Source organism: Podarcis vaucheri (assembly GCF_965113315.1).
Source record: "Podarcis vaucheri genome assembly, chromosome: 17".
NCBI lineage: Eukaryota > Metazoa > Chordata > Lepidosauria > Squamata > Lacertidae > Podarcis > Podarcis vaucheri.
This window is the reverse complement of record NC_138755.1, coordinates 38,006,701-38,032,027: the sequence shown is the minus strand read 5'-3', so window position 1 is coordinate 38,032,027 and position 25,327 is coordinate 38,006,701. Positions and strand designations below refer to the sequence as shown.

General features: G+C 46.5%; 1 protein-coding gene across 2 annotated transcripts in view; it reads right to left on the bottom strand.

Moving 5' to 3' along the window:
• Positions 1-422: 422 nt before the first annotated feature.
• Positions 423-25,327, bottom strand: part of CPLX1 (complexin 1) — a 141,258-nt gene continuing 116,353 nt past the window's right edge. The window contains exons 4-5 of one of the 2 annotated variants that reach the window (XR_014214827.1): positions 712-3,781; positions 423-615 (exon numbers count right to left, since the gene is read on the bottom strand). Coding sequence is in view for 1 of the 2 variants with exons in the window: in XM_082205292.1 (XP_082061418.1) it covers positions 3,584-3,781 (198 nt within the window). In the remaining variant the exon portion in view is untranslated. Of the gene's footprint in view, positions 3,782-25,327 lie in introns of both variants that reach the window. The other variant, XM_082205292.1, reaches the window with a different exon arrangement.

The following is a 25,327-nucleotide window of genomic DNA, read 5'->3' as shown; positions in this document are numbered from 1 at the left end:
CTCTTTGAACCTTAGATGGGGCGTATGTTTTATAAATGCAAAAATTGTGACCTTACCCCCAAGCTGCTGGGGTTCAAGGGAAAACATACCTAGTATTATCTGTGGAAATATGAAGGTAAGGTTATTGTTGTTTTCAAAAAATAACAAAACTGGATTAAGCAATGTGCTCTAAGTCAGATTTTTAAACATTGATCTAGATGGGGCTTCAGAACGGAGTTGTTCTGCCTGGATATAGCATATCCTTAAAATTGCTTTTCTGGCATTATGGATATACAACGATAGTCAACATTTTGGGAATTAATCTGTCGTACAGCAGGTATGGCCAATATGCCAAACTAGAACACAGCAAAGCAATGAACAACACCCCACACCTGCCACCTCACACCTTAGGATGCTGGATGCTAATAAATCTTATTTTAAATAACACACACACATTCAGTATGACTGCTCATTTCATTAGCTGGTATTGCCACTATCTGGCAAAACTGACTCAGTGCTTGGCTGATTTCCAACTGAGCTTTTATTCTGGGGCCAATGCAGATTTGGCCATTCAGACTACAAGAACCCTTCCTTGGGAAACTTTCAATAATAGGACTGAGCTTCACAATTTGCAGGCTCACATGATATATCTGTTGTTAGATCGGAATACAGGTGGGGAATTCAAATATTCAAAGGCATTTGCTGGATCAGCCGCTGTTGCTCCATCCTCACCCCTCCCTCTACCCATGATTTTTGGACTCCCTGTGTGATTCTAAATCATGGGGGGAACCGATATGTGCACAGCTAGACCCCTGCTCCAGACCTTCAGCCTCAATGCATGTAGAAGCAGCCCTTTGGAAATGTGACAGTGAGGGTGGGGCCAGTGAGGGCGACACCCATTATTCTGATGGGCCGTAATGCCAGAAGATTTCTATTCAACCATTCAGGTTGGAATTCAATTCAATCACAAAATCCCACCTGCAGAAGCGTATCAGCTTGCAAAATTGAATGATCCTCTTCCCACTGTGTGTCATTCTGGGGATTCTCCTTACACCATCCCAGACAATTTAGGGGGCAAGCACACACAGGAAGGAGGGGGGGGGGGAAGCCTCGATGCACAAGTTGAAGGCCCCTATCAGTCTCCCACTTCCCTGGCTACCAGTAGTGGTATATATAGACCAGCGACAAACAGGCTTTTCACATGGTCCTGCTGATCATGTGATTCAGCTCCGATTCCAGGATCAGACCTGGGAATGTTACACATAGAAAACAATGAACACTGAGTTCCACCACACTAGCAAGGTAACCTCAGTTCTGGCCCTGGGACAGAATAAATGTTGGTGTGCAGAAGCTGATCTCCTGAAGTATCTAGTAGAAAGCCAACAGTATCTAGAAAGCAAAAGCACCAAGAGAGAATCTTGCTGCACCTGCTTAACACTTTTGGCTCATCACCTTCTTGGCTAAGCAACAGCTATCCCAGATCTCAAACACAAACACCCCATCCCCCTGGGATTTCTTACCTCCACAGTATTGCTACGCCAGTGAACTATGGCCCTTCTCTGATCTGGGATAGGCTTCAATGTTTTCAAACTTCAGTTTCACAGGTGAAAAATTGGCCATTGTCATTGGACATAGGCTCATACCCATTTATTTCTGAAGGGGGTATGAAGAAGGATGCCTATCACAAGCCAATACAAAGCAGAGAAGCCTCATATCTACATTTTAATAATTGTTTAAGTGACAAGTACCCACCACGTTGGAGCAGGTTTGCTTTGAAATGAACAACAGGGTGGAATATTGTAGTGCGCACTTCTCCTGCTCCCAGTCTCTCTGTTAAGTAAAGCATTAGAGGTGCACTTTCGCTTTTTAAGACCTTGGAAATTCAGTGAAGGGACCCCCTGTATCGCCAAGGAAGCATGGTTCCTTTAGCCTCCCCGTCTGGCCATGAAAAACAACTTGAGGCCTTCAACGTGAGTTGACTGGATAGTGCAGACGATCCAAGTGTCTCCAAACAAGCTGGAGACTTTATAGATTAGAGGAAATGTACTGGCCGGCTTTTGTTAAGCTAGAAAGGGAAGGCAGCACATTGCAAGCCAAAACTGCAGAGTTCTATATTCACTTACCTGGGAGGAGTAAATTTCACCATACTAAAAGTGCCTTCATTGGAGATTTTTAAGCAGAGGTTGGATGGCCACCTGCTATGGTTGCTTTAGTTGTGATTCCTGCATTGCAGGGGAGTTGGATTAGATGACCCTCGAGGTCACTTCCAACTCCACAATTCTCTGATATTGTGATTCACTTCTGACAGGCATACATAGGATTGTGCTGTCAAGAAACTTCCTCGCTAGCTTCCTATTATGGCTGTTTTCAAGGCTACAAGACCCTTGCCTAGAAGACTCTGAGGCACGTAGATGCTTTCTTATAAAGTGCAGTTGAATGCAGCTCTTCCACTGACATCTGGGCTGGAATTATGGGCAGTGAATGGTCCAGTTTCGACATTATCTCTTATCAGTGATGAGGAATAATGGGAATAGCAGAAAACAAACATGTGTTTCCATTTCAGCTGGGCTGGAGACACCCTACAAGGGTAGGGCTTTGCTGAATATCCTCCCATTTCCATTTTGGGGCCAAAAGTAGAGATTTGTGGAGGCTGAAATATTTGTTCCAAAGCAGTGGTTGTGAATATATTCATGGCCCTCATTGTTTTTGACACTGGCCATTGTTCCCTTAGCTGCTCTGCTTATCTGCCACTTCCACCTGCCTCTATCGCCTTCTGGGGTTAGTCAGGCTGGTCACTGGGACAATGCCCTATTGCTATGTAGCCAATCATACTTGGCATTTTGGTGGCATCGCTGAGGACAAATCTAAGAGAGGAATGTTGCTTAGATTAATCATGTAAGTGATCCCAGCCAATCAAGCATCTCACAGGGAACATGGCAATATTACTACATTATGCAGCGGATCGGTTTTGTCTATGTGGTGATGTCGCTGAGGGCAAACCAAGTCAGTTGGAAGAGAGAAGGAGGGTGGGCAATGTTACTGGACAGGGGAAGAATTTTACAGCCATTGCCCCGCCCCCATCACCCAAAAGAGGAAGGTGGTTCTTTTTTATACTATCCAAAAACAGTGAGTACTTTCAACTTAGACCTATAAAGGGGCATCCTAATGGGTGCCTTGATTCTCAGTTACAAATTCAGTAAATGAGGAGTGTGTGTGTGCCACCTATCATTCACTGTGGGTGAACTCTTGCTGGGAGACAAAAACAAGCATGCTGTGGTCCCTTTTCTCTGCTTAATGTACACCTGCCTCTGTTTAACATACGCAGAACTATGGCTTTATAATAATAAAAAGTTGTGTAGACTGCAGCTCATTCATCTTTACATCCACTTGGAGGCATCGACTAGATGTGAATATGTACAAATTAAGGGATGGATGGGAGAGGGAGGAGGGTGTGGGTCGGGGTGGGGCTTGAGTAAATGGCAAGGGGCTGGAGCAGTGGATGGGGAGAGGTTGCGTGATGTGTGGCAAGTATAAATTCCCCATTTGGCCAATGGGAAATCCATTTCCTTTACTGTCCACGGACAGACTGGCAGTCTGTAGCCATTTACTTCTTGAACATGTCCTGGAGGGGACCAGGCAGGTATTTGATAACGGTGTCTAGAATGCTCTCCTCTTCCTCCTCGTCCTCGTCGCCACAGCCAGGGGGGATGGCCTTCTTTGGACGTGTCAGACTCCCTTCGGCATTGGCTTCCAGAGCAGCCTGGGCTTCTGCTTCTCTTTCTTCCTTCTTCTTTATTCCGTACTGCATCGGGGAATAGGGGAGAGGATTGTAGGGAAGTAGAGAGAGGGAGGGAGGGAAGGAAGGAAGGAAAAAAACCACAATTTTGTCACTCTCACAGCTAACACCAGGAATTAAATCAGGAGAGGATGCCGTACCGAATGTTAATATTTGCTTCTTGCAAAGATCTCATCTCTGCCATGGCCTGTTGGTGGTCAATATTGCTGAGCCTTTAGATCAAACAGCCTTTTTAAAATGTCAGGCGAGCCTTGAATGACAAAGCTGAAGAAAGAGGCATGTACCCCTAAAAATCAAGGAACATTATATAAAGAAACAAATCCCTCTTAATCCCCTGCTCGGTTGCACAAAAGTTGAATACAGAAGACTGGGGGGGGGGAGTCCCAACCCAACTGGTAATCTACTGAGTGGATTTTCAACCATAGGGAATGCTTCTCTGTGGCTGCTCTGGGGAAGAATTATTCATCACACACTCTCCAAGTTGCCTTGGGTAGATGAATGTCTGAAGGGCTGATCATGAAGAAGGTGGAGCAGACTTGCCCCCTGTCACTTCAGAGGGAAGGACTATGGCAATAAATAAGCTACATTTTAGGAGAACTGTTCTGACAGGAAGAGCAGTTTGATGTAGAATGGGCAGCCTTGGAGAGGCAGAGAGCTTTTTGTTCACTGGAGATACTTAACACCAACTCGTCCATCACCTGTCAGGGATGCTGTAGGTGTATCCATAGAATCATAGAATCATAGAGTTGGAAGAGACCACAAGGGCCATCGAGTCCAACCCCCTGCCAAGCAGGAAACACCATCAGAGCACTCCTGACATATGGTTGTCAAGCCTCTGCTTAAAGACCTCCAAAGTAGGAGACTCCACCACACTCCTTGGCAGCAAATTCCACTGGCAAACAGCTCTTACTGTCAGGAAGTTCTTCCTAATGTTTAGGTGGAATCTTCTTTCTTGTAGTTTGGATCCATTGCTCCGTGTCCGCTTCTCTGGAGCAGCAGAAAACAACCTTTCTCCCTCCTCTATGTGACATCCTTTTATATATTTGAACATGGCTATCATATCACCCCTTAACCTCCTCTTCTCCAGGCTAAACATGCCCAGCTCCCTTAGCCGTTCCTCATAAGGCATCGTTTCCAGGCCTTTGACCATTTTGGTTGCCCTCCTCTGGACACGTTCCAGTTTGTCAGTGTCCTTCTTGAACTGTGGTGCCCAGAACTGGACACAGTACTCCAGGTGAGGTCTGACCAGAGCAGAATACAGTGGCACTATTACTTCCCTTGATCTAGATGCTATACTCCTATTGATGCAGCCCAGAATTGCATTGGCTTTTTTAGCTGCTGCGTCACACGTCCAAAAGCGTGGGTTCTGCATGGCATAGGGAATTGGGTTAGATATGTCCAAGATACCTTCAAACTCTAAAATTTAAGCTTCACCAACCTGGTCCCCTCGAGATGTGTTCAACTATGACTCCTACAAGCCCCGTGCTGGGTGGAGCTGATGAGAGCTGTGTTCCAAAACATCTGGAGGATGCTGGGTTGGCAAAGACTGCTATACTGTAGTTCTGGTGTCTACTAGCTCCATCTGGTACACAGGCTGAGAGCCTACCTACCTGCAGACTGTCTCACCAGAGTGGTGCATGCTCTAGTTATCTCCTGCTTGGACTACTGCAACGCACTCTATGTGGGGCTACCTTTGAAGGTTAAGGGGTGATATGATAGCCATGTTCAAATATATAAAAGGATGTCAGATAGAGGAGGGAGGAAGGTTGTTTTCTGCTGCTCCAGAGAAGCGGACACGGAGCAATGGATCCAAACTACAAGAAAGAAGATTCCACCTCAACATTAGGAAGAACCTCCTGACAGTAAGAGCTGTTTGCCAGTGGAATTTGCTGCCAAGGAGTGTGGTGGAGTCTCCTACTTTGGAGGTCTTTAAGCAGAGGCTTGACAACCATATGTCAGGAGTGCTCTGATGGTGTTTCCTGCTTGGCAGGGGGTTGGACTCGATGGCCCTTGTGGTCTCTTCCAACTCTATGATTCTGTGATTCTATGATTCTAAGGTGACCCAAAAACTACAACTAATCCAGAATGTGGCAGCTAGACTGTTGACTGGGAGTGGCCGCCGAGACCATATAACACCGTTCCTGAAAGACCGACATTGGCTCCCAGTACGTTTCTGAGCACCATTCAAAGTGTTGATGCTGACCTTTAAAGCCCCAAATGGCCTCGGCCCTGTGTACCTGAAGGAGCGTCTCAGCCCCCATCGTTCAGCCTGGACATTGAGGTCCAGCTCCGAGGGCCTTCTGGTGGTTCCCTCACTGCGAGAAGTGAGGTTACAGGGAACCAGGAAGAGGACTTTCTCAGTAGTGGCATCCACCCTGCAGAATCCCCTCCCATCAGATGTCAAGGAAATAAACAGCTATCCGACTTTTAGAAGACATTTGAAGGCAGCCCTGTTTAGGGAAGTTTTTAATGTTTGATGTTTTATCGTGTTTTTAATATTCTGTTGGGAGCCGCCCAGAGTGGCTGGGGAAACCCAGCCAGATGGACAGGGAATATATAAATTGTTGTTGTTGTTCTACCAGTGTTGGGTGGTAAAATCAAAGTTTGACAATTATGCTAGATATTAACTTTGGGTATGTGCAGTTGAGAATTTCCAGTCCCATTTGAGCCCACAGCTAGGGTTGAGAAAGATTCCCTATTTGAAACCTTGGAGAGCTAGAGCGAATGTAGATGGACCAACGGTCTGACTTTGCAGCTTCCTGTGTTCTTATGTAACAGCTTCTGTACTTTCATCATTATATAAAAAGGGAAATGCTGTAGGGTATGTTTAGCCCGGAAAAGAGACTGAGAGGAGATTTGAAAGCCATCTTCAAATATCTCAAGGACTGTCACAAGGAAGATGGAGCAAGCTTGTTCTTTACTGCTCCAGAGGGTACGAGCCAAACCAGATCCTTCTATATAGTGAGAAGGTGGGGAGGGGTATTACTCAGAAGGGCGGTGGGAATGGGAGATTGGCAGATAGCTGAGATGAGCCTGTTGACGACTCTTAACGACTGTAATAGGTCTTACAGGAAAAGGCAAGGGGTGAGAAGGTGAAAAATGGCTTAGTCATGTATAATGAGATAAGAATCCAATGTCTTTGTTCAGACCAGGTCTCTCCATGGTTCTAAGTTTGGTAATGAGTTGCAATTCAGCAGCTTCTCTTTCCAGTCTATTTCTGAAATTCCTTTGTAGTGAAACAGCTACTTTGAGATCTTGTATAGAATGTCCTGGGAGATTGAAGTGTTCTCCTACTGGTTTCTCTGTTTTGTGATTCTTGATGTCAGATTTATGTCCGTTTATTCTTTGGCGTAAGGTTTGGCCTGTTTGTCCAATATAGGCAAACAGTCTATATTGACAGTAAGATCTGTTCAACAGTGGAACAGACTCCCTTGGAAGGTGGTGGACTCTCGTTCCTTGGAGGTTTTTAAGAAGAGATTAAATGGCCATCTGGATGCTTTAGTTGAGATTCCTGCAACACAAGGCGTTGGACTAGATTACCCCCAGATTCCCTTCCAACTCTACAATTTATGATTCTATGTAGCTGTTGCATAATAAAATGTTGGCATATTTTTTAAAAGGACTCCCTAGAAATAAACAGTCTAGCATTTAAAAAACGAAATCAGTTAGCAATCCAGATCCCTACAGCTCAGACTTACGTGAAAATCTATAGCTTGGGAAATGACCTGCTTTGGGCCACTCCAAGCCATTTCAATTACGCTGAATTAAGAAGGCACTTCACGAGCGAAAGGGCACAGAGGGTGTCAGATTATCTCCTGCAAAAGAACTCATCCATCTGATCCAAAAGTAATTGCTTTGTCTGAATGATCCCCACCTTTCCTTTCACTTTTGCATTCTAATTAAGCCACGTGCTGGAATCAAGATGAAATTCAATATACATGATTCGCGGGATAACTGGTAGGGACAAACTCTCCGCAAAAGCTAGCAAAACACTCGACGAGAACGAGCAGCTTCAAAAAGCAAAAAAGAAAATTACATGGGATTTACAAAGGGATCAAAGGATTATCCTGGGACAAACTCTTCAGTGTTTCCCCTGGACTGACTATTGTAAGCTGCAGGTGCTCTTTTGACAGCTGGTCTGCTGAAACTGCCTCCCGCATTAATGTGACCAGCCAAGTGTCAATAACTCAACTCCACTTTTTCATAAACTCCATCCGGGAACAAGGTGCACTCAAAATAAGGCCCAGCAAGCCCTGCCTTTCCCCAACTCTCTGACCAGGCCCTTGGGATGTGGTTAAACCACAGAGCCTAGGACTTGCCAATCAGAAGGTCGGTGGTTCGAATCCCCGCGATGGGGTGAGCTCCCGTTGCTCGGTCCCAGCTCCTGCCAACTTAGCAGTTCAAAAGCACATCAAAGTGCAAGTAGATAAATAGGTACCACTCCGGCGGGAAGGTAAACAGCATTTCCGTGCACTGCTCTGGTTCGCCAGAAGCGGCTTAGTCATGCTGGCCACATGACCTGGAAGTTGTACGCTGGCTTCCTCGGCCAATAAAGCAAGATGAGCGCCGCAACCCCTCATTCTCACTTGGAGCCCTAGTGGTCACCATCCTTGACCTTGCATAAGGCTCACAGGATTACCAAGGGGCAACGCTACAATGGATCAATAGCCAAGTGGCTGTGTGGCTCTCAGTACATTACAGTGTTGCTAAGGGGTAAGTCCACCAATGTAGGGGTCAGTGTAGGCAGAGCTGAGCAAGAGTGACCAGTGACCTGACTCGGTTTAAGGCAGCTAATACGTTCCTATGATAAGAAATTTTTCTGTTTTGCTATTTTGGTTCATTTCCCCAGTACTCCTTGCTTTCCTTCCACCATCCAAATGACCCTAACCTGTTCCCTGCTAAGGTTCTTCCTACTGTGATTACAGATTTTGGCAAACCACACGGGTATTGTTGGGACTTGAAATAAATTGACACTGCCAGCTGGATGTCAGTGCTGACCTTTAGCGCCACATGCCCTGGAACACAAATGCTCACTGGCATATGGAGATGTTTAAAGGGGCGGGGAGGGGATCGACTTTGGAGAAAGGAGCTCTTCCAACAATAAATTCATCTTTCATTGATAATCAGCTGGCACCAACTACCCCAGATAAAGGGAGCAGGGAAGCCACACCTTAGTTGCTATCTTTTGATTGCAATTTGATATGTATTGTATAACCATCTGGAACACTTTCATTTGTAGCTACATTTTGTGGACTTCCTGACAAGACAGAAGTACTTTTTTTGTGGGACGGGGGCGGGCTGGTGTGGAGGACTCCCTGGTCCTGAATGGGGTAACTGTGCCCCTGAAGGACCAGGTGAGCAGCCTGGGAGTCATTTTGGACTCACAGGTGTCCATGGAGGCGCAGGTCAATTCTGTGTCCAGGGCAGATGTCTACCCAATCCACCTGGTATGCAGGCTGAGACCCTGCCTGCCCGGGGACTGTCTTGCCAGAGTGGTGCATGCTCAAGTTATCTCCCACTTGGACTACTGCAATGTGCTCTACATGGGGCTACCTTTGAAGGTGACCCGCAAACTACAACTAATCCAGAATGCGGCAGCTAGACTGGTGACTGGGGGAAGCCGCCAAGACCACATAACACCGGTCTTAAAAGACCTACATTGGCTCCCAGTACATTTCCGAGCACGATTCAAAGTGTTGGTGTTGACCTTTAAAGCCCTAAATGGCCTCGGTCCAGTATACCTGAAGGAGCGTCTCCACCCCCATCGTTCTGCCCGGACGCTGAGGTCCAGCACCGAGGGCCTTCTGGCGGTTCCCTCATTGCAAGAAGCAAAGCTACAGGGAACCAGGCAGAGGGCCTTCTCGGTAGTGGCACCAGCCCTGTGGAACGCCCTCCGATCAGATGTCAAAGAGATAAACAACTACCTGACATTCAGAAGACATCTTAAGGCAGCCGTGTTCAGGGAATTTTTTGATGTGTGACATCTTAGTGTATTTTTGGTCTTTGTGGAAGCAACCCAGATTGGCTGGGGAAACCCAGCCAGATGGGCGGGGTACAAATAATAAATTATTATTATTAATATTCCTCTGAGGTTATGGCTTTCCTCTGCAGGAGTGTACACATGCAAGGGCTGTACATCGATTCCTCAAATCTGATTTCTGGGCCTGATTTGCAGTTCTGGATTAGACCTGATTCAGATCAGGTCAATCTGAACATCATCTGGTCTGCCCCAGATAACAAAATACAAATATTTGGAAATCGGTTTGATTTGCATTGGGAAACCAAAATAACCATATCTTTCTTGATTTCTACCAAATCTGCAGGCATGGCAGCCCCTACAAAATTGTAACACTGCAAAATTATAGACAGGAAGCTCCAGGGTTCTTGTTGTTTTGAAAAAAGAGAGACTGTACTGCGCTGATGTTTGTAATATTGCACAATATTTGTGCAGCTTGTACACTTCACTGTATACATTGTACTCAAAGGACTCCCACCCTCACAACAAAGTTCTAATAAAGAAAGACACCTTAAACAGAACACACCTGTAAACAAACCTTGTCAAAACTAGAGCCAAAATTGGGGGAGAGGGATAGTAAGACACAGACAGCAAACTTTTAAAAAAGGATGGGATGATTGGGAAACGATAGAAAACATTCAAACACATATATACTGTGAAGGAAACAAATCACAAGCTGAACAAATGGCACCAAACTCCTTCTAAGAGACAGAACTTATGCATTAAGACTTTAGCATCCCTCCCCTCAAGCACTGCAAATGGAGATTGACTGAGCCCTGCAGCTCTCAATAAGCAAAGTCCAGCTCTCCTTCTCTCCTCCCACCCTGGAGTTTGCCATATATGGTGCTGTAATTAATAACTGCAACAGTTTGGAGACTGTCTGGCTCTCTGAGAGACAGTTTTGAGCAACAGATCCGCTATGTAGCAATTGGTAGCTGCTTCAGCAAGGTGCAAGTTAGCCTGAATCAGTCCAGGATCCGGCCAAATCCGATGCACAGCCCTAATGCATGGAAGCTGAGAACCTGAGCAGCAGTGGTCAGTCACATTACTGCTGCTTACTAGGAGGTAGAAGCAGGGAGGGAATGAGGGAGCGAGGAGGTTGACACAGTGCAAACACACCCAAGGAGCTAATCTGGCGTTCCTGTCGGTGTGTTTGCACCACACCACCCTCCCTGCCACCTCCACCTCTACTTAAAAAGCAGCAACACTACTCTCCAGAGGTCAGGTGAACAGCAGCACTCCACCATGCCATGTGTTACTGCCTTACAGTATAGTTGTAATAGCTGCAGCAATATAAGGTTTGGTAAGCACTCAGGAGGGTACGCAGGTGGCGCTGTGGGTTAAACCACAGAGCCCTAGGACTTGCCGATCAGAAGGTCAGCGGTTCGAATCTCCACGATGGGGTGAGCTCCCGTTGCTCGGTCCCAGCTCCTGCCCACCTAGCAGTTCGAAATCACGTCAAAGTGCAAGTAGATAAATAGGTACCACTCTGGCGGGAAGGTAAACGGCATTTCTGTGCGCTGTTCTGGTTTGCCAGAAGCGGCTTAGTCGTGCTGGCCACATGATCCACCAGTAAAGCGAGATGAGCGCTGAAACTCCAGAGTTGTCCGCAACTGGACCTAATGGTCAGGGGTCCCTAATTTACCCTTTACCTCTAAGCACTCAGGACACTTGAGAGTGCTGGATCTCTTGAATGAATTTACCTGAATTCCTTCCAAACATACGCAGACAAAATCATCAAATAGCTACCTCCTGCCCTCACATATGGCAGTCTCACACCCCATTTAAAATGGGGTTAATAAGGAGCAAGGCTTCCGGGTCAGAAAGCATGCTTTCTATGCAGGTCTCGATCCTGGCAACCTTTCTTAGAAGCGGATCAGTGCTCTGCTAGTCCTCTCCCTCTCTTCTTGGAACAAATCCCCACAATTCCGTCAGAAGCTCTTGAAAATCAGCCTATTCATTTCAGAACAACAACTTTCAGCAGCCTGGGTACATAATATTGTTGGCTTCTCAAGTATAATTAAGCACATTTTGTTTTCGGCATTCTTCTCCTCTCCATCCTGTGGATCCTTTTCACCTCGCCTGCAGTTTGGAGGACAATTCTGACAGATCCAGCTGTCTCTGTGTGTACCCTCCCCCCCCCAAATCACGGACTGTGCTACAGCTTGCATTTTTCAGCGTGCATCATGAATATTTATTCGTTTCTCAAACACACTTCAAAGTTCTTTATTACGCCTTAGGGAATCTGCAGCATGGCCGGTTCTGGAGGGAGGGGAGGCTGGGCATTTGCCAGGGCTCCAAGACCAGCAAAGAGCCCATTGCCTCGGGGGGATAAGCAAATGTGTCAGCTTCGGTTTCTCTCCATTTCCCATCTCCCCAGCCAGAAATTCAACCCCACACATTTCTGCACCGCGTTACCATTTCCTTCAAAATCCCCACAAGTAATTGCCTGCATTTCGGTGCACGTTTCTCCTGATATCACAGGCTGATTTGGGGGAGCGCAACCGGTTTGGCCGCACTGGGCGCAGAGCCTCGGGGGGGGGCACCGCAGGGGGTGCCGCAATGATGTAGAATGAAGGGGGGGGGGGGTTGGCATCGCACAAGGCATTGCTGAAATTTGAGACCCCAGGATCTGCCATTGCTAATATACACATTTTTCGTGCAATTTTGCTTTTTATACCGCAGTATCACCCTTTGGCTAATTCAATTATAGCTCATTGTATAGCATGATTAACATTGTTTTGCAGCAATGGGTCTAGACCCGTGGTTCCCAATGTGGGGCATGTACCCCACAGGGGGGCAATTTGATTTTTAAGGGGGAGAATGAGTCATTAACAGTGAATGGCACTTTAGGCTTCCTCCACGTGAATAGTTCACTTTTTGAATAATAAGAATTATATGTTATGGGGGGGGGGTCAGGATTTTAGAGATGCTTAGGCATGGCCAAAAAAAGTTTGGGAACCACTGGTCTAGACTTTCAAAACCATTCTCCATAATTCAAGCCAACCCCCTGGCAGTCAAACCAACAGAGTTCAGTGGGTACTTCCAGGTATGGATGCAAGGGGCAGCAACTTCTGGAGTAGACCTACATACTGGCAGAGAGGAGAGATTGAACTATTTTATTTTATTATTTTATTTTCTCAGAGGTAGTGCTGGCCACAGGTTTTTGAAGACCCTCGGGCAAGACATCTTCAGTCCTCCTTGCCTTGGGATAGATAGGACTCCTCCCTGCTTTCATAAAAAGGATCTCTGCCATAGTCCTCAGCCTTCCCCTTTCCACTGCTCTTCTCCCTTGGCCTCCACTCCATTCCAGCATCTCCTCAGGCCACCAGAACTCATCTTCCCTTCTATTTTGGGTACAAGGAGTCCAACTCATGGACAGATAACATTATTTTGCTCTCATCAACCACACCACCCATAAGGGTTGATCGCTGCTGCTTCCTCATGGCTCAAGGTCCTAGTATCACCAGACACTTGCTGAGACATCCACTTCAACAGGGGACTCCACTACTGGTAACAGAGCCCCCTGGACCTGTTGCTGCTCCCCTTGTCATTGCCACCTCCCTTGTCCTCTTTGGCCAAGAGGGAAGGAGAGAGTACCAAAAAGGAATGGGAATGAACAGAAGGAACAGCAGCTGTCACTTCCACCTTGGTCTTCTGCTTTGTCCTCATGGAATGTTGGAGTGTATGGGATTCACACCATTCCTAATGGTGTGAATCATGCCAGATCACATCTGGCCCTAAGTCTGTGGCTCAGCCAGACTGTTCACTGGAGGGCAGGTTTCTTTTCCTTCAGGAAGCAATTTCAACCCGTTTCCATTTGTAGATGCTGGTGGTGCTGTGGTCTAAACCACAGAACCTCTTTGGCTTGCTGATCAGCAGGTCGATGGTTCAAATCCCCACGACGAGGTGAGCTCCCGTTGCTCTGTCCCAGCTGCTGCCAACCTAGCAGTTCGAAAGCACACCAGTGTTCATAGATAAATAGGTACTGCTGTCGCGGGAAGATAAACGCCGTTTCCTTGCGCTCTAGCTTCTGTCATGGTGTTCCATTGCACCAGAAGCGGTTTAGTCATGCTGGCCACATGACCCGGAAAGCTGTCTGTGGACAAATGCCGGCTCCCTCGGCCTGAAAGTGAGATGAGCGCTGCAACCCCATAGTCGCCTTTGACTGGACTTTACCATCCATTTTTACCATTTGTAGAGAAGGGTGTAGAAATGTTATGACGATACTTTTAAGTCTTAAATTATAAAGACATGGGAAGGGCATTGAAAGAGAGAGAACTCCTTGGAGTGAATTGTGCCTGAGTTTTGCTTCCCTCCCCAGCAACACTGGGCCACGCTAAGGTCATTAGGCGTGATATTACTTCAGTACAATTAAGCACCAAGGATGCTCCATTAATTTACATTAGGCACAGGCATCTGCTTGGCAGTACGCTGTTCACCAGGTGTGAAGAGCTCAATTCCCCTTCTCATAAGCTCATTCATTATCTTCTTCATTATCGCGGGAGCTCACTTTGCTCCAAGAATGCTGCCATAAGGACCCATATGGATTGCCCTGGTGGTAGAATGGGGATGAGTCAATAGATTTGCCATCCAGCCTGAGCCATGAGGCTGAGGCACTGAAGCAGGAAATGAAACACACTCTCTTGCCCCCTAAGAGTGGGAGGGAGAGGAAAGGACTAATATGCAGCCTCTGAAGGCTAAAAAGAAATTAACTCTTTACTTGTTCTATGTATTTCATCATGCCAAAGGACTTCACTGATGGAGGGCTGTGCTAAATAACCTCCCAATTTCTGGCATTCGTGTTCCAAATAGAACATTCAATGCTGTCAGACAAATCACTGGGAATGTAAAGGTAAAGGTAAAGGGACCCCTGACCATTAGGTCCAGTCGTGACCGACTCTGGGGTTGCGGCGCTCATCTCGCTTTATTGGCCAAGGAGCAGGGACTGAGTAACGGGAGCTCACCCCGTTGCGGGGATTTGAACCGCCAACCTTCTGATTGGCAAGCCCTAGGCTCAGTGGGCTCTGTGGTTTAACCCACAGTGCCACCCACGTCCCACAATGTATATCTTGCCAAATTATTTTGATGTTGTTTGGGAATGCCTTTGTCCCCTACCACCCAGTTTTGACTCCTCAGCACTATTTTTCTTTGCTCTCACTGATCTTTGCATTTTCTTTGCTCTCATTGATCATGGCCTCTTCGATTCAACTGACTGCAGCAACCCACATTATTTTATGTACAAGCCTCCATCACATCATACACAGCATCACAACATCCCTGGCAAAATCATTCTGCCTGCCACTTCCAATGACCACGGACAGTGATGGCAAATGTGTTTCAGCAGGTGCAGCACTCCCCCCCCCCACCCCGACAACACCCTTTCAACGCTCACAGAAATGAACACAAAATTTAGGCGCATAGTTTCAACTCCGTTCTCCACTGATCACGGATGATTTCTCTCAGGCAAGGGGTCAAAGTCAGAATAATTTCACAAGCCGAATCACAAATTTTCATTTGCGTGCAGGTTCAGCTGAGCGACTCAAAAACTCTGTGTCTATTTAAAATGTCATGGGACACATTGATATCAATACACCTTTGCATACTCTAAACTTGGTTTCAGATTATCCGAGCATTACTAAGGAAGCGGTGGTGAAGATCCAGTGACATATGAACTTCCACTTCCTAAGGCCTGCCCTCTATGATGAGGGGGTGGTCTGACCAGGAAGGAGACACAGCTTTTCCAGTCTGGTTTTTATTTCCAGGTGTGTGTCTCTGTTTTGCTTTTTTATATTTTCTCTTCCATTGACATCAGCTGGAGGGGAAACTGCTATCCCCACTCCAGGGCTGGTGCGTTAATTTATCTGCTACTCATTTGTGGCATCCCCTACTGGGATCATTTACCCATGATTCCCTGGAGCCAGCAGCAGTTGAGCCCATAGATGTAAGAGGGAGTCAGGAAGCCCACCCTCCCATCCTATTCTGAACAGAGGATAGCTGCAAATAACTTCTCTGTATGAGGGACAGTTATAGTGGCTAATGTAGGTGCCTTTTTCATTGATGGAGTGGCTGCTGGTGGTGGGGGAATCATGTCCACCCCATTTTGTGGTTCTGTGTCTTTTATGCTCTTTTAGGTGGCCTGTGATGGCCTGGGATTCAGACTCGGAGGCTGAACCTGAGGAATCCCAGCCTGCACAGGAGTCCCCGCCTCCAGAACCAGCTGAGCCGGGGCTGGGGCTTGAGCCTGAAGGGTCCTCGCCTGTGCTGGATCCTCAGGTGCAGGCACCAGCTGAGTCTGCTCTGGCTCCTGAGGTGATGGAGGACCCATTGCCTGCAGGTGCTCCACTCTCAGCCCCGTCAGGGGAAGCTGAGGTGGCCTCTGGGTCTGGTAACCCTCCAGCCTCTCTTGAACTGCAGAGGCTCAGGGCAGAGAGGCGGACGGAACTAAGTTCCCGCAGGAGGAGTGCTCGCCTCCAGGCCAGGAGAGGCGAGTCACCTGTGGACCGGGGCCACCCTATGCCTCGGGGCAGATAAAAGCCAGCCAGCCCAGTCCCAGGTTGTGGGAGCAACGTTGTTGGTAGCCTGTTCCTGCCTGCACCCTGTCCTGCTCTTCTGCCGGAGCTCCTGACCTCACCCAACTCTCTGCCTTGGACCCCGCTTCAGCTTTGACGGACAGCCTCCATACCGCACCCTTGACCTCGGACTTGACTCGGACCTCAACGCATGGTTAACCCTCAGGACCAGCATGCAACCATTTTGTGTTATGCCCTCCAAGGCAGCCATTTTGAGACTGATGCCCATGCCGCTTTTTCAAACGTGCCCACTGACCCAAAACGTTTGCCAGTCCTTACTCTGGGTAAAGGGTACATTCTCCTGGTTACAAGGACTTCCAAGAAAACTTCTTAAGCCTGGCTATTTGTGGTCTCTGTTCAGGCTACTGAAGGGAGGGGTAAAGACGCCAAGGCCAGTGGCAGACATAAGGTACCCCTAGAGGAACTGGGCCAGGAAGAATCTGCCCCCTCAGTCTGAAGATGCTAGTCAGGCCTGCTTAAATACGAGATACTTTTTTGCAATAAAAACCAGCTAAACCCTAACATTTGGCGAAACAAAAAGAGATTCTTCCAAGTTTCTGAAGCCTTGCAGCAGTAGCTGCAGCTCCAAGCGCTGTTTATGCAAGATTTTATTGCACACAAAGAGAAGAAATCTACTTGGATGCCAAATCAAATGTAAAACGGACGTAACTGTTGGTGCAAGGAAGGAGAAATCTCACCATTCACTGCTACGAAGAGAACCTTAGCTGTCATTATTCCAGAGAACTGAGCCCTACAATATCAGACCACAGGTGTGTAAATAACTAAAGCTATATGTCAGCCTTGTCAGCCTGCTGCAGTAAAGGAAATGGAGTTTTTAGTACAGAGCGAGAAACCAATAAAAATGTATGGTGGGAAATAAAAAGAAGTTCCAAACAAATTTCAAAGGGAGTATCTTCAAAGTTAGGCTTGCTGTCTGCTGGGATATGATGGAGTTTTTACCCAGTATGGGTGACAGATTATAAAAGACTTTTCAAAAAATCATGGGGCATATTGTACTGATTGTTAGATTGCTGTGAGTCTATTAGCATGAGTAGGTGCTTCAGCTTGCACCACAAATAGGAGAACTGGCATTCCTACTCAAGGACGGGTGCCGCTACTATTTCAAGGAAGACCTTAAAAGTGGCCATCATCTTTTTGGTGATTGTTCCTGTACCTTGAGCAGCTTTGTAGTAAAGCTAGTAACACTTCACTGAGGTGCCATCTCTCCTGAGATGAAACTCAGAAATCGGAGTCCATACAGACAGCACCATCAGCTTGAGGTACGTATCAACAGCTGGTGCAGACATGCATAGAGACTTAGGCATGGTGTGATGGCTGATAAGAAGCTGAGATGTTGCTGATGCATTGCACATCCAGCACCACTCATCCCGTAAGCTCTTCTCCATCAAATTCGGACCCTGAGTTGTCATCTCAGTGGTGAGGACCTGGATCTGACTGCTGAGATGGATCCCGACCACCTCCACCTCCCTATAGGCAACGTTGACAGGTGAGTGGGGCTGCCCACCTGTCAATCATCTGACATCGTTAAAATCTCAGGTGGCTAGTTCAAAGGGGCTTGCTGATTGGCTGTGACGGTGCGCTTTCCAAGGGGATTGCTTTCAGTGTTCATCAGCTGATGGGTGCTGACAGGGAACCCTGCTTTGTCCATTTGGAGACCTGGTTTGGATTCAAACTGCAGCTGCAAATGGACATTTTCCCCTCTGCAAATCTGTATGCAAGAGGGGAAATGTCCACTTGCAGGCTCAGTTTGCATACAAGGCATGCTTGCAAATGGACAACATCAAAGGGGCTCACCATTAGCCTCTTTGATCCTCTGATCGGAGTGTCTTCAAAGGAGCTCTCTGTTGAATTCCAGTCAGCAAGACCAGTGGTCAGGGATATTGGCTGCCTATGGCCTAAAGTGTACCTTAGGTTCTGAAGATGGGACACCTGTTAGAGAAAAATTGCCTTGACTGAAATTCAGAGTAAATTTGCACAAAGAACCATTTGAGAAATTTTGAGGCACACCCAAACAGATTCAGTAAGACTTGCAAATACCGTAAGGAGATGGGTTGGGGGGCAGATGGGCAGCATTTTTCCAGATTGACAGAAGTAGTTGGATCACAGAGTTTATGCAAGCATTTTGTCTGTGTGGTGATTATTGTTTTAGGATAAAAAGAGTGGCCCTCTTCTTTGTTATTCCATATCTTAAGTTGTTGTATCAAAATTACTTACTTACTTATGTACTTCTTACATATATGCCAAAAAAAATTCTAAGTGGTTTACAAGTATAAAATGACTACATATTTAAAAGACACAATAACAAATCCCTCGGGGACTTAAAACATCCTTTATTTAAAATATACAAAGAAAGCATTTAAAACAGTAAAATTGGAAATTCTGTTCAGGGCAATGCTTGCCTATATTATTATTATTATTATTATTATTATTTAGTGCATGTACCGCTTATATGTGGCCAATGGCATTGTTTTCATCAATTTAATTCACCTTATGTGAATTTGCAGGTGTATTTTTAGTTTGGATATTCAGAGAGAAGGTCTAACAGGCTAGTTCACATCCAACAAGCTATTATTTGGCTCTCTGGAAGATGCTCCATTTCATAATTGCATGTCAATGCTATCTCACAAGCCATCAGCTGCAGGAGCTCAGAGGATGTGTAGCGGTTTCCAAAAAAGTTGGGCAGAAATTGTATTTTGTTTGCTGTTCCTGTTGGTGTTTGGAAAAATGGGTTTTGATAATGCCTCAGCATTTTTAAAAGCATGTGAATTGCCGTTGAGTACAGACATTGCAGCCACGCAGCTGTTGGCAATTGTGGAAAGTTACTGAGAAAGGCATCACTTTAAATTACCAACTCTAGAACATGAGCATTGGCTTTTTGGCTAATTGAGTTAATTGACTGCCCTCTGCACCACAGTTCCCAGATTGTCCAGTGGCTTCCTCCTGTGGAAATTGTAACAATGCTTGGCATTCTTGAAATACCCTTCCAAATCCATTTTTTAAAGCTAGAAATCCAGTGTGAGAGCCAGTGTGGTGCAGTGGTTAAGAGCGGTTAAGAGCAAGTAATATGTGTTTATATTTTTGTTTTTGTTTTTAGTATTGTAATGTGTTTTCTATTGTGTGTTTTTATGTCATACTTGTTATAAATGTGGAAAGTCAATAAAAAATATGGGGGGGAAAGATTCTTTAATAATCACAGTGATAGACAAAAGAACATGTGTCCCTAGAAATGGTGGTGCTCCTAATTAAGGCTTCCCCCTCCATCCCTATTAGTCTACGTCACTCCTACGTCTTGTAATCTGAGCTTTCTTTTTCTGTTTCTTCTTCTCCTGGCTGTTCTCCGTCCAGTATTTCCCAACTTCTGCCTTCTGAACTATGCCCCTCTGCAAACCACTGTTCCAAATCTATACTGTCCTCCTGTTCCTGGGAAGATTTGTGATCAGGAGGAGTGGGTGGCTCTCACCATTCCTCCTCAGTGCAGCCCTCCTCCGCACAGTCCCTGACAACAGAACACAAGTCCAGATCCTGGAGATTGATATACCAGGAACACTAGGTGTTGAGGTGTCATCCTGCTTGCTATGTGTAGGGTCCAGTTTGTTGCCACCCATCACTACATAGGTTTGGCTGCAACACACATATGTACCTCACATGATGACTGCAACACCTAGTGATAACGGGTGAATTGGTCATCAAAGGTAGAAGGCCTAAGAATTTCATATCACTTCATCTAACATGTTTTCTGTTCACACATTGAACTGCCACTCATCATCGGCACAGATGTTTAATTGCCTCAGAAAACTAATGTTTCCACATGGGCTTCACATTCGTTTCAAGAGGTGGTATTCAATTAGGTTTTACTCAGAGCAGAGTAAAATTGAAATTAATGGATGAATTTTTGAAATTAATGGATGAATTTTTAAAATTTATTTATTACCCGCCCTTCACACTAATGTCCCAGGGCAGGTCACAACATCAAAACACAATATTAAAAACAGTTTCAAACAACTATGTCACTATGTTAATTTCAATGGGTCTACTCTCAGTAAAGCTTAGTTAAATACCACCAAGTGTGAAACTATTGTGAAAACTGAAACGAAGCTGAGGAACTAACATGGGGAACTTTTTTTTTAAGTCTCACATAAGAGGCCTTGCTTTGCAAATGGCTACATGCCAGGAACAGTGTCCTAACACTTGCTTTCCTTGAAAATTCAGCCATTGCTGTTATGTAGAGAAAGAAGGCAAACGAGGACATTCTTGGCACTGGGACAAGGAAGGGGGAAAAAAAGGAATTTACAAATATCCTGAGTAATAAAGCTTACTTATTTTGCATCTGCAAACTCTCCCCCTCCCCGCTCATCTGAATATTTATGAACATCTGGATTATTAAGCGTTTTCTGGCAGGAATGATCAGAGAAAGCAAGATCATGGTGACTAACTGCTGAGACTCTCACATGCCCATCTTAATCAGGCTCTTTCTCCACTAGGGCTATTGATACAGACACAGATATAGATTTGCACATTCCTAATTTTACAAGAAGACAAGCTGTCATTTCCTGCCTTATCTTGCAGCATTTCAGACAACTGTGAAATAATGTGCCAGCCGTCCAGAAGAGGCAGCTGTCTCCACCCACATGGTGTGCCAGGGATGCACTGGGTAACAGAAGCAGTTCAGCCAGTGGGGTGGCGCACCAGTGCTAGCTTTCTGGCAGTTGTGCCACTGAGGGCTTACCTGGAGGGCAAACGGAGGTGGCAGGGAGGCCAGGAATGTGGAAGTACATTAGTGGAGCAAATCCAACTTGACCGGCTCCACTAATACACTTCCACAGTCCTGACCTCCCTGTAGAACTTGCTCCACCTCTACCTCCTGGTAAGCTGCGGCAAAACCACCGCTGGGCAGCTAGTGTTGCAGCTCTGTGTTGCAGATGAGCCATTTCTGATGGGTAGGTAAGCTATTCAATCAGAAGGAATAAAGAACCCACCACTTCTTAGCTTGTACAGTGAGTGCTGGATCCAGTTTTTGTTGTTTTTTGGAGGGGGGCTCACTGGAGTCAACTCTTCTTCACTGCTGCTTGCCTCCTCTGAGACCAGGCCGTACAGCTGCTTCAATCACTGCTAACTTGGCAACGTTCTGATTAGTCGGAGGGACGTGCATCAGAACCATAGCTGTCAACTTTTCCCTTTTTTTAAGGGAAATTCCCTTATTCCGAATAGGATTCCTCGCAAGAAAAGGGGAAAGTTGACAGTTATGATCACAACAGTTTGGATCAAAATGTACTACTACTACTACTACTACTATTACTACTACTACTACTACTACTACTACTACTATTACTACTACTACTACTACTACTTCTATTTCTACTACTACTATAGTGGTACCTCAGGTTAAGAACTTAATTCATTCCGGAGGTCCGTCCTTAACCTGAAACTGTTCTTAACCTGAGGTACCACTTTAGCTAAGGGCCGGCCTCCTGCTGCCGCCGCTGCGTGATTTCTGTTCTCATCCTGAAGCAAAGTTCTTAACCTGAGGTAATATTTCTGGGTTAGCAGAGTCTGTAACCTGAAGCATCTGTAACCTGAGGTACCACTGTCCTATTATTATTATTATTATTATTATTATTATTATTATTATTATTATTATTATTATCCCTTGCATTGTTCCTTTATCACAGAGGTGGGGTTGGGGGTTCTGTGACCCACCAGATATTATTGGGACAAAGCTCCCATCATTCCTGATCATTGGCCAGGTTGATGAGAGAGAGTCCAACGGTAACTGGAGGTCATTATCTGACAAAGAAAACAGGCCGTTCCTGTATCAGAGAAAGAGAGTGAAACATTTACAGTTAGTGTCTTTGTTAAGGAAAGCAGGACAAAGAACACATGGAGACTTCTAAAGGTTGCTCCTGTCTTGATGAAGCAGTTGTCCAGACTGGCTTGTAGCTCCCCCTTCACTCCCTAGCTCTCTGTGTCAGCAGGGGCGTCATACCCATAGACATTAGTGGCACTGGGCGCCAGGGCACCAGATTTTGGAGGGTGTCCAGGAAGGAGAGTCAGGGCACGCTCCCTTCCCCGCTCTGGGGCAGCCCGCTCCTCTCATCTCAGCCACCCATCAGTGTGTGCTGCAGCCAGCTCAGGGAGGCCCCTTCACGTCCCCTCCTGCCAGGGCTGCCTGGGTGCCTGACGGGCACGATCAGGGACGGGCACGGGGTGCCCCTCTCTGGCCGGACAGGGGCAGGTAACAGGTGCTGGGCGCTTAGCTTCACGGGAGGCCATCTGGGCTGTGATCCAGGTGCTTCTTACTTACGTGCAGCGCTGAGGGTGCGTCGGACCATGCGATGTAAACAAGCTGGACCGAAGTCCCCTCCCCCTTAAAAAAGGTTGACAACTCTGGCAGGGGGGGGGCACCAGAGAGATATTTGCACCATGGCACGGATATGCTTAAGACGGCCCTGTGTGTCCGGCCCCTCTCTTGGTCTACAGTGAGCTCCAAGGGAGCATCTCTGTGTCAGCCTGGCTCTCTGCTTGGCAACATGCAATAAACGCCTCCTTCTGGGAGATGGGGGCTTAGAAGCTGTCAGAGTGGCTCTGTGGTAGAACTGCCAAGTCTGACTGCTGTCCCTGCCCTGTGTTGGGCCACCTGCCTGTGTCCTCCTCTTCACTATCTCTCAAGCTCCCTGCCTCCAGTACTTCCCAGTTCATCCCCTCATTTGGGCTGTGGCCAGTTTCCCAACACTAGGATTTGTGGTTGTTGTTTAGTCGTTTAGTTGTGTCCAACTCTTTGTGACCCCCTGGACCAGAGCACGCCAGGCACCCCTGTCTTCCACTGCCCCCCGCAATTTAGTCAAACTCATGCTGGTAGCTTCGAGAACACTGTCCCACCATCTCGTCCTCTGTGGTCCCCTTCTCCTTGTGCCCGCCATCTTTCCCAACATCAGGGTCTTTTCCAGGGAGTCTTCTCTTCTCATGAGGTGGCCAAAGTACTGGAGCCTCAGCTTCAGGATCTGTCCTTCCAGTGAGCACTCAGGGCTGGTTTCCTTCAGAATTTAGAGGTTTGATCTTCTTGCAGTCCATGGGACTCTCAAGAGTCTCCTCCAGCATCATAATTCAAACGCATCAATTCTTCGGCGATCAGCCTTCTTTATCGTCCAGCTCTCACTTCCGTACATCACTACTGGGAAAACCATAGCTTGAACTATATGGACCTTTGTTGGCAAGGTGATGTCTTTGCTTTTTAAGATGCTGTCTAGGATATAGACAGCTAGGATATAGGACCTAAATCCTCTTCCTCTGTGCTTTCCCTGGGAGAGCTGTCAGTCAGGTGGTTTCCACCACTCCTCCTCATCTAGCCAGTCCCTGACATTATCATGGATGAAGATGCACCTTGAGGAGTATGATTTTGAGGTTCAAAATGACTGGCAGCAAAACCACTAAATAGCACCTCTCTGTTGGCACTCTGGCTGACTACTCATACGTTTATTTTCATTCCTAGTTGTTCCCTGCATTGCCTATGCTGTTTGGTGGGGAGAAAATATCCGTGTTCCATTCCATGTATATATAACAGGAGAGGGTGTCATTTGGCTCGGAGGCAGCCACAGCATAAGTAAATGTTGAGATGTATTTGTGTCTCCCTGTAACTAGTAGTGCTCCAGTTGTGCTGGGAAATCTATTCTTTCCCAGGAGTGAGAGGTGCAAATTGTTCCCAAAATGTTAAGGGGAAATATATATATATATATATATATATATATATATATATATATATATATATATATATTCTGTGTTTATTAAACAGTGATAATTAGGTGACAGTTTATGCTACATCCCTTGAGAGAGCAATGGGTAGGCACAAGAGGCAAGTGCAATGTGAGGATGTCAAGGCAAAAGTGAAACATGCACGAGTATGTCCTTCTGCAACACATCATTGGCACAATCACAGTGCATTTGTGGTGGATTCAAGGGCACCATCTGGGGTGCTGGGGGCCCCCCATTTTTTATGTGCTCTATGGCAGGCATGAGCAAACTCGGCCCTCCAGATGTTTTGGGACTACAACTCCCATCATCCCTGACCACTGGTCTTGCTAGCTAGGGATGATGGGAGTTGTAGTCCCAAAACATCTGGAGGGCCGAGTTTGCCTATGCCTGCTGTACAGGGAGATGACCTCAGACACCAGGCCTGTTGGTATACCAACTCTGTGTTACAAGGATGCCTGCAAATGTGACATGGAGGCTGACAACATCAACCAGGCCATGTGGGTCTCTCTTGCAGTTGACCGCAGTGTCGGGGGGGGCAGTCAGGTCCATGGCAGTGACCAGAGGAGAAATGACAGCTGGGAGGAACACAGAGAGAAGAAACACCATGGTTTACCTGCAGCAACACAACCAGACACCTTCATCTGCCCCTGGCTGCAACAAAACATGTCTCTCCCACATTGGTCTCTACAGCCAGAACAGGCACTGCAACCTTCCAATAGCTTGACATCTCCCCCAAAGCACACTCCTCCATTGTCGCAGGAGACAGGCAGATGCCAACCACACACTAAAGAAGGGCTAATCTGTGCCTAGGAAACAGCTGGGCTTCAGTTTGGGCTACAGGAAGTGCCCTGTTTGCCCAGCTGCTGACACCATGCCTCTTTGCTTTGATTCAGCTTTCAAACTGCAACACACCTTTAGCTGTCTGACATATGGGGCTTCTGGAATGCATGACTGACATATTCTGCAAGCTTGGGGTGGGGGTGGTGACCATGGGAAAAGACAGCATTATTAAATCATGCCTGTTCTGGGTAGGATACTTCTCTTGCGCATTAATTACTGTTAGCTTCAGAACGAAAAGGAAAATAGCCGAGTTTTATCGGAGACTTTTTTTTCTGACCGCATTAATTATTGCCTCACTGAATTTATTATTTATTTTGCCAAGTACCTTGAGGCCCTTCCTGAAACAGCTTGGAATCT